Source organism: Electrophorus electricus, chromosome 4, assembly GCF_041902795.1.
Source record: "Electrophorus electricus isolate QZ-2024a chromosome 4, ASM4190279v1, whole genome shotgun sequence".
Taxonomy (NCBI): Eukaryota; Metazoa; Chordata; class Actinopteri; order Gymnotiformes; family Gymnotidae; genus Electrophorus; species Electrophorus electricus.
The window spans coordinates 29,547,351-29,560,471 of NC_137500.1; the positions used below are offsets into that span (position 1 = coordinate 29,547,351).

Here is a 13,121-nt window from a genome sequence, read left to right on the forward strand (position 1 = left end):
AATGAAACAAGACAGGCCACATGTTAGCTAGAGAAACAATTATTAAATATTCTTTATGATTACCCATATACCACACGATTTGCGGATTTCTCTTGCAAAACATGGCAACCTCGTTCACGGTGTAACGTCCATTCCACTCTGAAGGAAACAAAGGCCAAATCTCCGACGATCCACTTCAAGAAAACAAATGCTGGCATTTTGATTGATGTTTAGTCTTTTCTCGCTCGAATGAATTAAAAACATCTGTTAGCTAACTGATTTCGCTGAGCATTTATTCCACAGTTTATGTTACTTTATTATGGAAGAATAAAGATGAAGTGTCGAGTCACCTTGTGACGGACATTAAGCTAACTGTAGCTAGTTAGAAAGCAAGCGGACATTGCACATGTAAACACCGACTTCTAATAACTTGCTTATAAAACGAGAAAAGTACACGGATTTTTTCCCAATCATCTTGACTTGACTTGACCTGACTTGGATTATGGGTGTAGTTCTACGCAACCTCCAACACGTTGTTCCCCTTCGACGTGCTAGGCTGCGCAAAAACGTAGAAATAGTGAGACATATTTTGGGCATTCAAAAATTTGATATGAGCATAATTTGTGTAGATAACCCAAAGATGCAACGTATCAACAATATCTACAGGAAAAAGAATATGGCGACAGATGTACTTTCCTTTCCATTTTATGAGGTAAAGATTCCTAAAGAAAATCCTTTTGTCAATGTCACGTTACAACGCTAAAACTGTTAAATCGAGTGTCTACGTAACTTGCGACCCTTTTCATTCTTTCTTCGATTAAAAAGACGCTTGTTTTCCTAAGGACCTAAGACCAGGGAAGCTACCGTGTGCCGTTCACAGAGATGAGTATAATCTAGGAGATATATTCTTGGGAGTGGAATACGTAATGCAACAGTGTAAAGAAACGTCCTGCGATTTTCATGGGACCCTGACAGTAAGTACCTCAGTCATGATATAAAAATAGTTAAACAAGTTGCATGAAAAGCGTCATGGCTTCTCTTGTCCCACAGGTAGTTCTTGCACATGGAATCTGTCACTTGCTGGGATACAGACACGAGACAGAGGAGGAGTGGGATGAGGTACAAAATGAGTGACGTAACGCAGAATAAAAGCCTCAGTGAATAATAGACAAAACCAAAGTGCTATCCCGCTGCATCCAAGTTGTGCTGATAAATTGCATAAAATGTATTCGAAAAGTACGAGGATTCTAGCTTATGAACGAAAGGATGCATGACTAACTGTGATTCACTTAAACAACTTTAGAGGAATATCACATATTCGGCTAAAACTAAATTTATCCTGTAATAATGCTAAAAAACATAGTAGTTGCACTCCATTTGCTGTAGATAATAGTTCATAAAAACGAGTTGTATTATAAGGTAGCTGTTTAAATTTGTTCTATTGACAGATGTTTCAGAGAGAAAATTACATCCTAAGTGAGTTCAACAAGCTAACTGGGAGTCATCTTGAGCCTCTAACCAAAAGATGCACACGACAGGTGACATGACACTGGAGGGAATGGGTTGAAGGAGTTACTGGACATCAAGTCAGAATAAAGACAGACAGTCACCTCAACTTTGCTCTACCACTGAAACATTTGATTTAATAATTAACATTCAAACAAAGTCTGCATTTTCTTTTTCTAAATAAATTTTATTTCTAAAATGTTGTTTAGGAAGTCAAAGACTTAATACTAAGCAACTAATTAAAGTTTATACCAGTTTTTCTGAGAAAATGTTCTTTATAACACCGGAATTCACTATTCAGCCCACTCTTCTGTTAATGCAATCAAGATGACAAACAGAAAGTGAAAACAGAAAAGCATAAATAAAAGTTCTGGAGATGTGATTACCAAACATATTAAAACAAGAGACAATATAACCAGACAGTGGCTTCCAAAAAAAAAAGTCATAAAATAAATATTCACATCTGCTGACCTCACAAAACGTAAAGTCACACTAGAATAGCTTCTCTATTCAGTAAAGGATTATGCGTTGTGTCTGTCTTCATTCTAAGGAAAGACATCCTACCCAAATTGGCTGTGCAACATCCACAATATAAAGCTCTATCTGGGAGAGAAAGAAAATATACTTTACTGGGTGTATATCAGAGGGTCACAAAGAAACCTTCAGAAGGGTCCTCTTAAAAAAAAGACAAGCTACATCAATCTTTTAGCTTGTTAGATTATATTTATAAAATATGATTAAAATAGCAATAAACAGTCTTCAGTAAAGCCTTGAATATAAACTGGAACACCCCCCCCCCCCCCCAACCCCCTCATCGCTATATGACAGACATAAAAGCCAACTGGCAAAGTAAACATTGCACCACATTTTCAGCTGCATATCAAACAGGAAACAGATGTCCCAACATCACCCCCAAACATAGAAGAATAAATCTTTATATTTCAATAGATCATAAAGGATTTTGGAAAAGTTGAAAAAGAAACAGCTAAAGGACAAATACTCCCTGACCTCAAACATTTGCTCTGAAATTATTAATGCATAAAATGTTCTGCTGTGCCAAGAGACTTTATTTCATTAAATGCAATACTGAGCAAATAGGAAGAATTGAAAAAATAGATTAACAAATGTCTCGAGGCGAAATTTCATATCCTACAGAATCCCAAAATGCATTCATTATGTTAATTTATTTCGTTGGTGTTGTCATAAACTTTGTTATATTTACACAGGCTTACAGAACATAAATACTGCTCTACTTTAGTGACAATGTTCCACACCAAGGGAAAAAAAGGAAAGCAAAAAGAAAAGTGCCTGGAGTAAGTGAGTAAGGAGGGTGTATGGACGGTGATCAGTAGTACTGGACAGAGGTACAAGTTCTACACTAGACTCGGCTCATCCGTCCATCACTCCATAGACCCATCGCAGCAGCACAGGACTGCAGGTAGCACCTGGTATACACAGTCTCATAAAGGTTGCAGAACAGTGCGGCTGGAATCAGTGGTTCCTCCTGCTCTCTCTAACTCTGACAGCTCCTCAAACACATTCCTAAGAAGACAATGTTTAGCATCAGAAAAACACAGGATCTGTACTGCTTCCAAAAAAAAGTTTTTCAAAAGGTTCACTATGGATTTCCCAATAAAAATAGGTGTTTTCCCCCCTTAAGACATTAGCAACCATATACCATGTCACATATTTCTGTTCCTTACTTGTGCATGTAGAAGAAGATGTATCCACTCCTGTCTCTGTCTCTCTGCACAGTGGCCTCTTGTGTCCGGGACACATCTAAGTCATTGTAAGTGAGCCAGGACTGCTTCTTCATATCATAAACATCAGTGATGTAGTGGCCTGAAGAGAAAGAAGGATCATGGTCAATGACACTTTAAATAGATATTAGAATTTAATCACATTTTAAGACAAGGATGGAAACCCTGACATGAGAGCAAGCACCAACCATGTCTACTTCATGATGAATCTATTGAACCTCATTTAACCATACTACTTTAGTGTATTGTATGAGATCCTGTTCCAAAATTATGCCATGTAGCTTGGTCATACCTGATGATGAGCTGGTGCCAATGTGACTGACCACACTAATGAGTCTGAAAGAGTTTGCAAGCTCTCCACTCTGCAAAGGAGACAATTAACAACTAGCAATTGTAACTTGATGTAAAGTTACTGCCATGTGGTGGTTCAAAATAGAGAGGTACTTGATGGTCTCAACATCAGTCTTACCTCAGCATTCCTCTTCAGTTCCTCTGCCTCAGCTTCACTGTACTCCATGTCTAGAGCATCCTCATTGCCTGAATCATCATCAGAGCACAGCAGCTCAGGGAGGGAGTTGTTGAACTCTGAGAGAATCAATGATGAAATTTAAAAAAACCAAAAAAAAAAAACCAACCATTCTTACTTCTGAGCAAGAAACCATCCCAAGCATTTGAAATGATACTGAAGTAGAGCAGCTCAGTCCCTACTTCCCTACCTTGCAAGCTGAGCTCCGTAGCTCTTTTTAGATCGTCATCCTCCCTCATCTCCCTCGCCTCCTGTGCATGCAAGACACTTCCTAATATTAGCCATTTACCTGACACACAACTGCTTATTACTGCATTATGTATCTCAATCCCCACCCCCCCAAAAAAAGGACCCACATGGGCATTTTACAATAACCCAAGTCAGCATTTGCCATATACAATTACACTTATTGTCATGAAGTTAAAAATACAATTAATGGGAAACCAAAAAGCTATACATGTTCTTGCAGGCTCTGGGCGAGAGCCTGCTGCAGCTCCTGCTCCTCACGCTCCTGGTCCAAACTGTACTGCTGCATCCAGTCCAGCTCGCCCTGAGTACCATCTGGAGTCTGGTTCTCCTTGTTCTCGTCCATGGTCAGGTCCAGGGAACCCAGCACATCTGAGAGTTAAAAAACAAGTTTCAGAGGAGGAGAACAACAACAACCACATATGCACAATCTTTTTAACCCTTGTACACAACACAGCCTCCTGCTGCAAAAGAAAATAGATTCTATGTACTACACACCATTTAAAAAAAAAAAACAACACAAACACACTGAAGATTCCCACAAAACACTGTTAGAAGATCAAAGAAAAGAAAACGAAATGATTTGTTCTGGGATCTCTGTACACTGCCTATACCTCCAGATGGTTTGTCTCCATCTAGCAGATCCAAATGGTGAGTCATCTCCTGAGCATCTGTATCACCAAACCCCGTGTCAGGGCTGCTTGTTGGTTCATCATCACGGGGCACAGAGGGACCAGCATCGTGCCGACTCATCTCAAGAACAGCAGCCAGCATTTCATCGTCATTCATGCCTGTGAACTCTGACTGCTCCACTTGACCACTCTGCTGCACCTGGGCAAGAAGATGGCACTTCAGTTACATGCACTCCAAAATAATTTAGCTCGAATAAGAAAGAGGGTCCATACCACATTTTCACAATATATTACCCATTAGTGCTGCCGTTATATTTAGTTACTGTTCAGTATTGAGCGTAGACACTCTATTGCGATTAACCATGATTACTGCAATACATCTAATTTTATTCCAAAAGCTCCAGTGCATTCAATGCACGGACTACATGTTTATCAAAAAAAAAAAAAATTCATAGAGAGGCATAAATATGATTAAGTACCATCAGGCTGAGCTTCACTCTGCAATAGTGTTGTATATGACCACAGCCACACACCCCTGCCACAAGTCTCATTTCAAAAACAAAATTAAGGCATTTCCCCCTTGCCAAAAACTGGTTGGAATTCTCATCAACCAGCCTTCTAGTATGTACCAAATCAAGAATAAGCCTATCGGCTCACCTCCATCCTTTCATCATCTGGGAGGGATTCACTCAGTCGATGTTTTCCACTACCTTTCCTGATTAGTTCCTCTTCACTATCAGAGTCACATAAGACACTTCCTGTGTTTTCAGACTTTATAGACCCTTTCCTAAGAGAATAAAAATAATGGGATCAAGTGATAACTTGTTATATTTCAGTTATATCTCAAAGGGAATAAAATGTCATATCAGGATTAATGAAAAATTTATTGCCTTACCGTAACATAGAGGAGTTGACAGATTGTGATGTTTTCAGTGTTCTGGACCTGCGATGACATGTAGTGCACAACACACAAACGAGTAAGGGACCAAGACACCAGTGTGCCATGACTACCAATTATTGAATGTAGTTGGGCAAAAACAAAGAAAATAATTTTAAATTTCAGCAATTACAATAGGGGCTTGAACCCTAAAAAATAAAACAATGCATTACCTTACAGTAATCTTATAAGAGCTTAATAATTAGCTGGCAAGTTGAATCAAGCAGGTGAGCTCAAAAAGTCTAAACTAGGCAAAGCAGAGGTCCATCAGCACTGAATGTCCCTGCTGTACCAGAGTTACAGAGTTTAATTGATGAGCGGAGTCTCACAGTGCTGTGTAGGCGCTCCAGCCAAGGCTGAGCGGGGGCCGTGTATTCTCCGTGCAGTGGGAGAGCAGGGTGAGATATTTCGGGATCAAGACCTGCTGGCCCAGCTTGCTGTTCAGAGACAGCTGAGCGTTGTAACTGTACCGCTTCAGATGAAGAATCAGCACCCTGACCCAAGAGGAAAAAAAAAAAAAAGGGGGGGGGGGGTGTCAGCTTCCCTTAGACATGAAAAATAAGCACATATAAACTACAATAATGTGTTCTAGATTACCGGGGCAGCCTGCTGAATTTGTGTGTAACTGTAGCAGCTTTCCCATTACACTTCTCACATGAATATTCGATTTCTTCCATCTATAAGGAATGAGCAACATAGTTGCTGGTTAGTACTAATTAAATCCATATAAAAGTTAACAGTATTTGGAGAGCAAGTCTTGCTCGTGTTCAGCGCTGCAGCAGTATAAAAAAGTAGGAGAAATTGTTATTAACCTGTCATTTCAAAATATTTGAGAAGAGAAGAACAAAAAACTTTTGGTTTTTTTGCACAGTATTAATATGGAGATGTGAAAATTTCCCTTTGTAGGAACATGCAACCCTACCCTGAAGAAGAGATCCAGTGAGTCCTGGATGGATCTGAGAGGGAGGGTTTTCTTTCTGCGAGGCAGATCTATGGATAGGTCATTGAACCGCTCGCGTTTTGTCACCACCTCCCCACAGCTGAGTTTCATGGGGTTAAAACCACACAGCAGCACAGATAATGGACATAGTTAACAGTTGCAATGTAAGAGAAATGAAAAAAAAAGTCAACTCTTTAAAAAAAAAAAAACAAATGAAAATGTTTCCAGGGTAATGTTTATCAAATTTTTTTTACTGCATTCTTAAGCCAAACTCTCATGAGTTTCCCAACTACATATTTTACACAAGCTGCCAGCATGCTACATCAGGTGCCATGCCACTACTTCCTTTTGTAAAAACAAAATTTAAAAAAATATATAGACAATTGTGAACAATTAAATGCACTTTGTAAGACATCCCACCTTTTACATGTGATTGTGTGCTGCACTTCGAATTCCATGTTGACGGTAACAGGGCACGTGTATATGCGAGCAGTGTCTGTGTCCTCCGTTAACCGCGTGCCCTGAGGCTCATCCCAGGCTGAGTACTCACTCTTCCAGCTCTTGTTGACTTTCTCCACATCCTCCTTTAGCTGATCCAGACACTGGCTCAGGAACTCGTGGGCATCCTAGAAGGAAAGTTTTAAATCACGTATTTAATACAATCTTGCCTAGTTCCAAATGCATCTTAAAAATGAAGGTACCAAGGCAAATCAAAATGCATTATACGGTTTCATTCAGAGGATCAACCCTGTTTCAAGGGAACCATTCTAGTGCACAACTAGCTAAGAAGGTAACCTCTCATCTTCGTGGGTTTGAACGCTATGTTCTCACCTGCACACTCCCAAATTAGGATTAGCAAAGAAGGTAAGAATTAAACTGATGTGCCCCTCTTACATTTTGCATATAGCCAGAAAAGCGTTCAGCTGTAGATGAAATTGCATTCTTGACCCTCCTCAGCAAATCTTTCTTCACCTCTGGAGACGAGTTATCTTTTTTGGCAAGCAGATGGGCAAATCGCCTAATAGAGAAAAAGCAGCAAGGAATTATATTACAGGCTGTAATTTAAAACAAAACAATAGCTCATGTCTGGTGTTTCTGAACCCTTTTTAGGAACCCACAAGTACTGTTTATAGATAGCAATGCAACTGTACCTCAACAGGGCATTGATGGGAACCCTCCTCCATGGGATACCCTGTTTCAGAAGGTCGTTTGAAAAACAGGGCAGGCTGAAAAGTGACTGCAGTATGGCATTCATGTAGCAGGTGTTTCCCAGGTTGGAGAATCTAAAGGAGAGAAACTGGTCATTAAACAAGCACCTGAAAAATCAAAGTGACAAAGTGAGTGATATTTAGGACTCTGACCCCTGCAGAGGTGGCTGAGGTTGTGTTAGGGTGGAAGGTCTCGGCTTATTCCAGCCTCCATATTCCAGAGATGTCCGGACTTTCTTAAACGGAGTGGAGTGATTGGGCAGCATGAGGCTTCTTTTGGCAGAAGGGGACTGGCTTGTGCTGGTGGACCTTTAATAGCAAAAGTCAACTTGATAAGAGCAAATGCTCAATTGTTGGCAATTCTTATTTGTCTAAGAGAAGAGCAGCATAACACTCAATCTTACGTGTAAACCACCAGGCTGTCAGATCTGAAACAACTGTAAACTGAACTAGAGTAAACATACATCATATGGTCCTTACCTGTCCAATAATGTATGTGTTTGACTGTAATCTTTAGTTCCTGTCCTGCTGCCATAGAAGGATGATGGCTGGAGGGGTGCTGATGCATGGGGAGCTATTGGTGAGCAAGTGTTAAAGACCAAAGAATTAATTAAAAATCAAAACAAAACCGCACCTCTGGAAAGAAATTAATTAGCACCATGAGTACCAACCTGTCCTGTTCTCCTCTGCCTGCTTCAGCTTCTCTTTGCAGCTGAGCAGATACTTCCTGGAAGGGTCTGCGATGGCCTTATTGTTACTAGACAGAAAAAAAATTGTTTACAAATGGGCCCAGTATTTATGTATTCCAGCAATACATCTGTGCTTTAAATATGGAGTAGGTAATTTTGTAGAAACCATCAAGACTAAGATAGTTTATGCAAATATCCATTCAAACAAAATCCCACTCTACCTTCAGTGCTCCCCAAAAACACATGAACACACACTGCCTGACAACAGCTGGAGTCCACAAGAGCGCACATTAGAGAGGAGCACAACATAGCATTTATCCCTATATTCAACCAGTTCATGTCTCATAATGCATGTAAATAAAGGTTATTTCTAGTAGCCACACCTGTCAAGCTAGTATGTTAATATTGCAAAAGATGAAGTCTCATTGTTGGCTAGCTTGCAACAGCTAGTTGCAGTAATGTTAGATATCACGCAAAAGCTAAAAACACCAACCAGGTTAGCGATTCTACACAGCCAAAGTTGGTTTTGAATGTTTATTTTTAATCTTCAGCAAATTTAATCAATCAATGCTTGCTGATGAAACAGCAGCAATACCTAGATAACTACTGCTGGAAAGCCACACAAGTGTTCTCTGGTTTACATTTACATCATTTGGCAGACGCACTTGTCCAGACAGGGATTTACAGAATGAAATGAAAATAAATAATAAGCAAGAGACCATCAAGATTTCAACAAATATAACAAAAACATGCTTCTACAATTAACTACCTACTCCACCATTACAGGATAGGGATAATACTAATAATAAAAGTGTCTACTGTCTAAGTGTTTAATGAAGTGTCAGAAAATAATGTGACGTGAACCCACTGGGTTTGTACCAATTTATTCATTGTGTTTAGCCATCTTGCACACAGCTGAGGATGTCTGAATAATTCTTGAACTGTGGAAATTGTTCTTTTAGCTCTGATTTCTGAAGCTACTTGAAAGTCATGACTACCTAGAAGAGTCATTCTCTTTGGGGTAGTCTTCATTCAGGTCAGTATCTGAGTTTATCAACCTCTTCCTCTTCTCATTCCTTAGGAAGGCACACAGAAGAACACCTCAGTTATATCAAACCATGCAACTGTGCTACCCAATCCATCAATTACTTGATGTGCTACACCTACCCAATCCATCAATTACTTAAATGTTAATTAACAACCACCGGAGTAGCAAAATATCACATTATAGAAACAGCCACAGAACAGCAAAATGAGTTAAACTTCACAGACCTGTTCTCTGAGAGTCCACTGCGCACAGGTGTTGATGTTACTCGGCTGGGACTCCCAAGAGGCTTCCGCGGAGTGCTTTCCTCTCTGCTGTCCAAGCTTGACCGCCTTTGAGTTGCCTTGAAAGCATAAACAAAATACACAGAAGAAAAATTACAATGCCAGAAAGCAACTGGCATTTAATACATTCATGAAATGTGCATATACACTACCTGTTTTTCTGACTGAGATAAACCGGATTCATTCTGCGCTGTTCGGTTCCCAAGCACTAATCCAAAACTGGCACTCCCCTGGTTTGTCTTAAGAGCTAAATTAAATAACAAAAAGAACAAGTTAATAAAAACATGAATAAAAAGGAATCAATATTTCTTAAAAGAGGTCACTGCCTTAAAAAAATCATCCCTCCAAATTTGAAAAAATGTAATATACAATTATATTGATTATTTACACATACCCATTTGTTTAGCCTGCTTAATTGTTTCAAGGTAGTCCTTTAATTTTTTTCCAACCATTGTGGACATTTTCTCAAATATGACAACACTTGAGTCTTTCAGTGTCAACGACAAACGGCTAAGGTTGTGCATGGAACCCAAAACAACATTCTTCACATTGTGGTTTAACTGTAACGAAAAGAAGCAAAATAAAAAGTTTAAACTGCAATGCCTTCTTTTTTAAAAAACTGTTTTATCTATACAAGCTATACTATTTAAACTGTTTTATCTAACAAGTAGTAAGAACATATTCTTATTTACAAATGACCCCCTGCAACACAGCAGAAACTACCTGACTGACAAAGGCATACAATAAGGAAAAAGGGAAAAATGCAATCGAAGTTATATACCAGTCAGCTTGTGGATATGTGTACAAACGTGATGGTGGGGGTGTTATATGGCAATTACATACCTGAAAATGTTTTGGGGTCCCACCACTGTTGAACTTCAATACTAGGTTTACTTTGTTGTCCCTCTCGTGGATCTCAAATATTCCCTCCCTCCATCTGCTAGTGCCCACATCCCGACTGATGTAGCGAATGCGAACAGCGCCACCGCTGGACATCTTGGGCACTACAACAGCCATTAGTGCGTCAACTGGACAAGGCGCTCAAATTTTCGGCTTTCAATACTATTGAGGACGAGCAGATGAGGCCAGTGCTCCTCACAAAAGCCCTAACAATAGAGAAAAAGACACATTGAAAAAACACTAGAATGACACACAGTTAAGTGTAAATCTCTACTGGAATACTATACAGTTTGAGTTACATTACATGACAGAAATTGAACAAATGTGCATTTTCACAATAGCAAAAACAACATACGGAATGCCGGGAAGCTCTAACAGATTTAGGAGTATTGCATTTTCAGTTAGAAGAGTTTAAACTGGAACGCAACAAGATAAATTTAGCTAACCAAATTAGCTGATTTGTAGCTAAACGTCCAAGAAGAAATTAGTCGGTCAAATTAAACGAACCTCTAAACACTAAAACTAAGGCTGTTTGTGACCTGTCCAAATGAGATGTTAAAGAGTGTGTTCCTTGCCTGACACTTATCCTAGAACAAGATATAGCTGATGTTCCGTTAACACAGCTTACATAGATAACGCTAGCCAACAGTCTATTAAATCAAACAATTCAACGAATAATGAGTTTCTCTTTTACACTCCTCTAATATCCCATCAATATGAAGGTTGTACACATTATAAGGTAACCTAGCTAGGTAGTTAAAGTTGTAACATTAAAAAGTTAGCTAGCTATTCTAGTTCGCTTGTCAGTCTGGGTCAAAACAGAGGAATAGTATTCAAATAAAACAAAAATGCTTTCTTTAGTTATAGCTGTATATGTTTAAAAGGAGAACAATCTGTCAATAATCACAGTAAGATAGCTGGCGTTGACTACCCAGCACAGCTAGCTTTAGCTATGTCAGGCATCTACCATGCTAGCTAAGATAGCTATCCTAGCTACGTAATCTTGCCTGCTGGAGATACTTTAGAAGTCGACACCATGAAGAATAAGAAGGCAATTAGTCAAACAAAAAAGAAAGAAAGAATCAGTAATAACGAAACACCACATGAATAATCAGATGCTGGTAGGTCTGATGGCGCTACTAGAACTCTACATACAAAATAAATAGAGTAAGCTAGCTGGCTAGCTAGCTGTCTATCTAATCAATTACATGTCATGGCTAGTGGTTCAAACATACAAACAGTAGCTTGTAGCTAAGCTAAGAAGCTAACTTAAGCCAAAAATAACTGAGGCCGTACAGATGTAAGTTAGCCAGCTAACCTAGCGAGCTAACGTGCTAGCAATACATGACTTGGTAGTGGTTATTTTGCTTGCTAGTAATTTGAGGGAACCTGCCAGTTCCCTCCCAGAAAACAATAAATACGTACCCGTTTCCAGGCCAAAAACGTAACGAAAAGTCTTTACAATTAATATATCTCCCAAACAAGCTGCAACGGTTGTGGGCGAAAGGTGCCGGCATGCGGTGGCCCAGTGTTGTGTTGTTGCTGGTCCACGACGTCGCGTTCTGGCAGGCGATGATGGCGGGAACGTGAAAACTCACAGCGGAAGCGAGAGGCGAGGAGAGATCTCGCGAGATTTGCGAAGCTCGTGTGTATATTGTCCCGGTTGGCGTTAATGTAGTTATGCACGCTATTATGTATTCCAAAGACTTACTAGCCTGTCCAGCAAGGATGAAACAGTGGGCATCCGTAGGCTATCAAAAGCAAAATATAGCTGCAAAACGATGAACTTTAGAAAATGTGTTGCATAATGTTGGCAAAGTGCCCTCTGCACAAATAAATAACCCTATCCAGCTCAGTCTCATTTCCCATCATTTTATTGTTTGTTGTATTGTTCCAGTCTCATGCATGTTTACACTGTGTATTGCTAGTGTCTCAGAGGAGATTAGTAAAAGGCATCAGATTTTCCAAACATCTCCCTCTTAAAACCTAACCATTTCTGTTTAAAGTTGTATTAACATGGACTCTTACCAGATAATAAATTAAGCCAGGTCATATGATGCGCTTGTTTGTTTTACCTATTCAGGGAACAGATGCACTGACCTGTAAACAATCCACTGTTAAGACAGTAATGCTTAATTACCATCCTACAAATAAAACTGGCTAATACTATGCTTAAACACTACAGAATCCTCCAGGATGATGCCGAAGCCGCATCCCTTTTTAAGGATCCTCCATTAATCGCTTAAAAATGAGGAAAAAAATCAAAAACATGTTTACCAAGAGTGAGATCAGTCAAATAACTGGTACTGTGGCCTATAACTGCACTAGATGTTCTATATGTATATTATTAAAATAACTAACACAAAGGATCAATTGTTTCACCCATTCCTCCTCAAGCATTGGGAACAATTGGCAATGGTAGCTGAGTGGTTAAGGTACTTGACATCTAATTGGAAGGTTGCTGGTTCA

General features: G+C 39.5%; 2 protein-coding genes across 2 annotated transcripts; one reads left to right on the forward strand and one right to left on the reverse strand.

The window, feature by feature from the left end:
• The first annotated feature begins 165 nt into the window (after positions 1-165).
• ybey (ybeY metalloendoribonuclease) lies at positions 166-1,742 on the forward strand. The gene is made up of 4 exons (XM_027009724.3): positions 166-691; positions 822-953; positions 1,030-1,098; positions 1,428-1,742. Exons 1-4 carry the CDS (start codon positions 482-484, stop codon positions 1,524-1,526), a joined length of 510 nt encoding a protein of 169 aa, XP_026865525.2. The 5' UTR covers positions 166-481; the 3' UTR covers positions 1,527-1,742.
• On the reverse strand, positions 1,648-12,234 carry usp37 (ubiquitin specific peptidase 37). Its single transcript, XM_027009717.3, has 24 exons — positions 12,078-12,234; positions 10,596-10,858; positions 10,147-10,312; positions 9,905-9,999; positions 9,696-9,811; positions 9,422-9,499; positions 8,406-8,491; positions 8,215-8,308; positions 7,888-8,043; positions 7,678-7,809; positions 7,421-7,544; positions 6,947-7,152; positions 6,509-6,626; positions 6,184-6,263; positions 5,916-6,080; positions 5,545-5,592; positions 5,307-5,436; positions 4,632-4,848; positions 4,229-4,389; positions 3,962-4,022; positions 3,715-3,830; positions 3,538-3,607; positions 3,189-3,327; positions 1,648-3,027 (listed from the first exon to the last, which is right to left on the reverse strand). The coding sequence occupies exons 2-24, from the start codon at positions 10,767-10,769 to the stop codon at positions 2,946-2,948; spliced, it is 2,814 nt and encodes a 937-aa protein (XP_026865518.1). The 5' UTR covers positions 10,770-10,858; positions 12,078-12,234; the 3' UTR covers positions 1,648-2,945.
• Between the last annotated feature and the right edge of the window lie 887 nt (positions 12,235-13,121).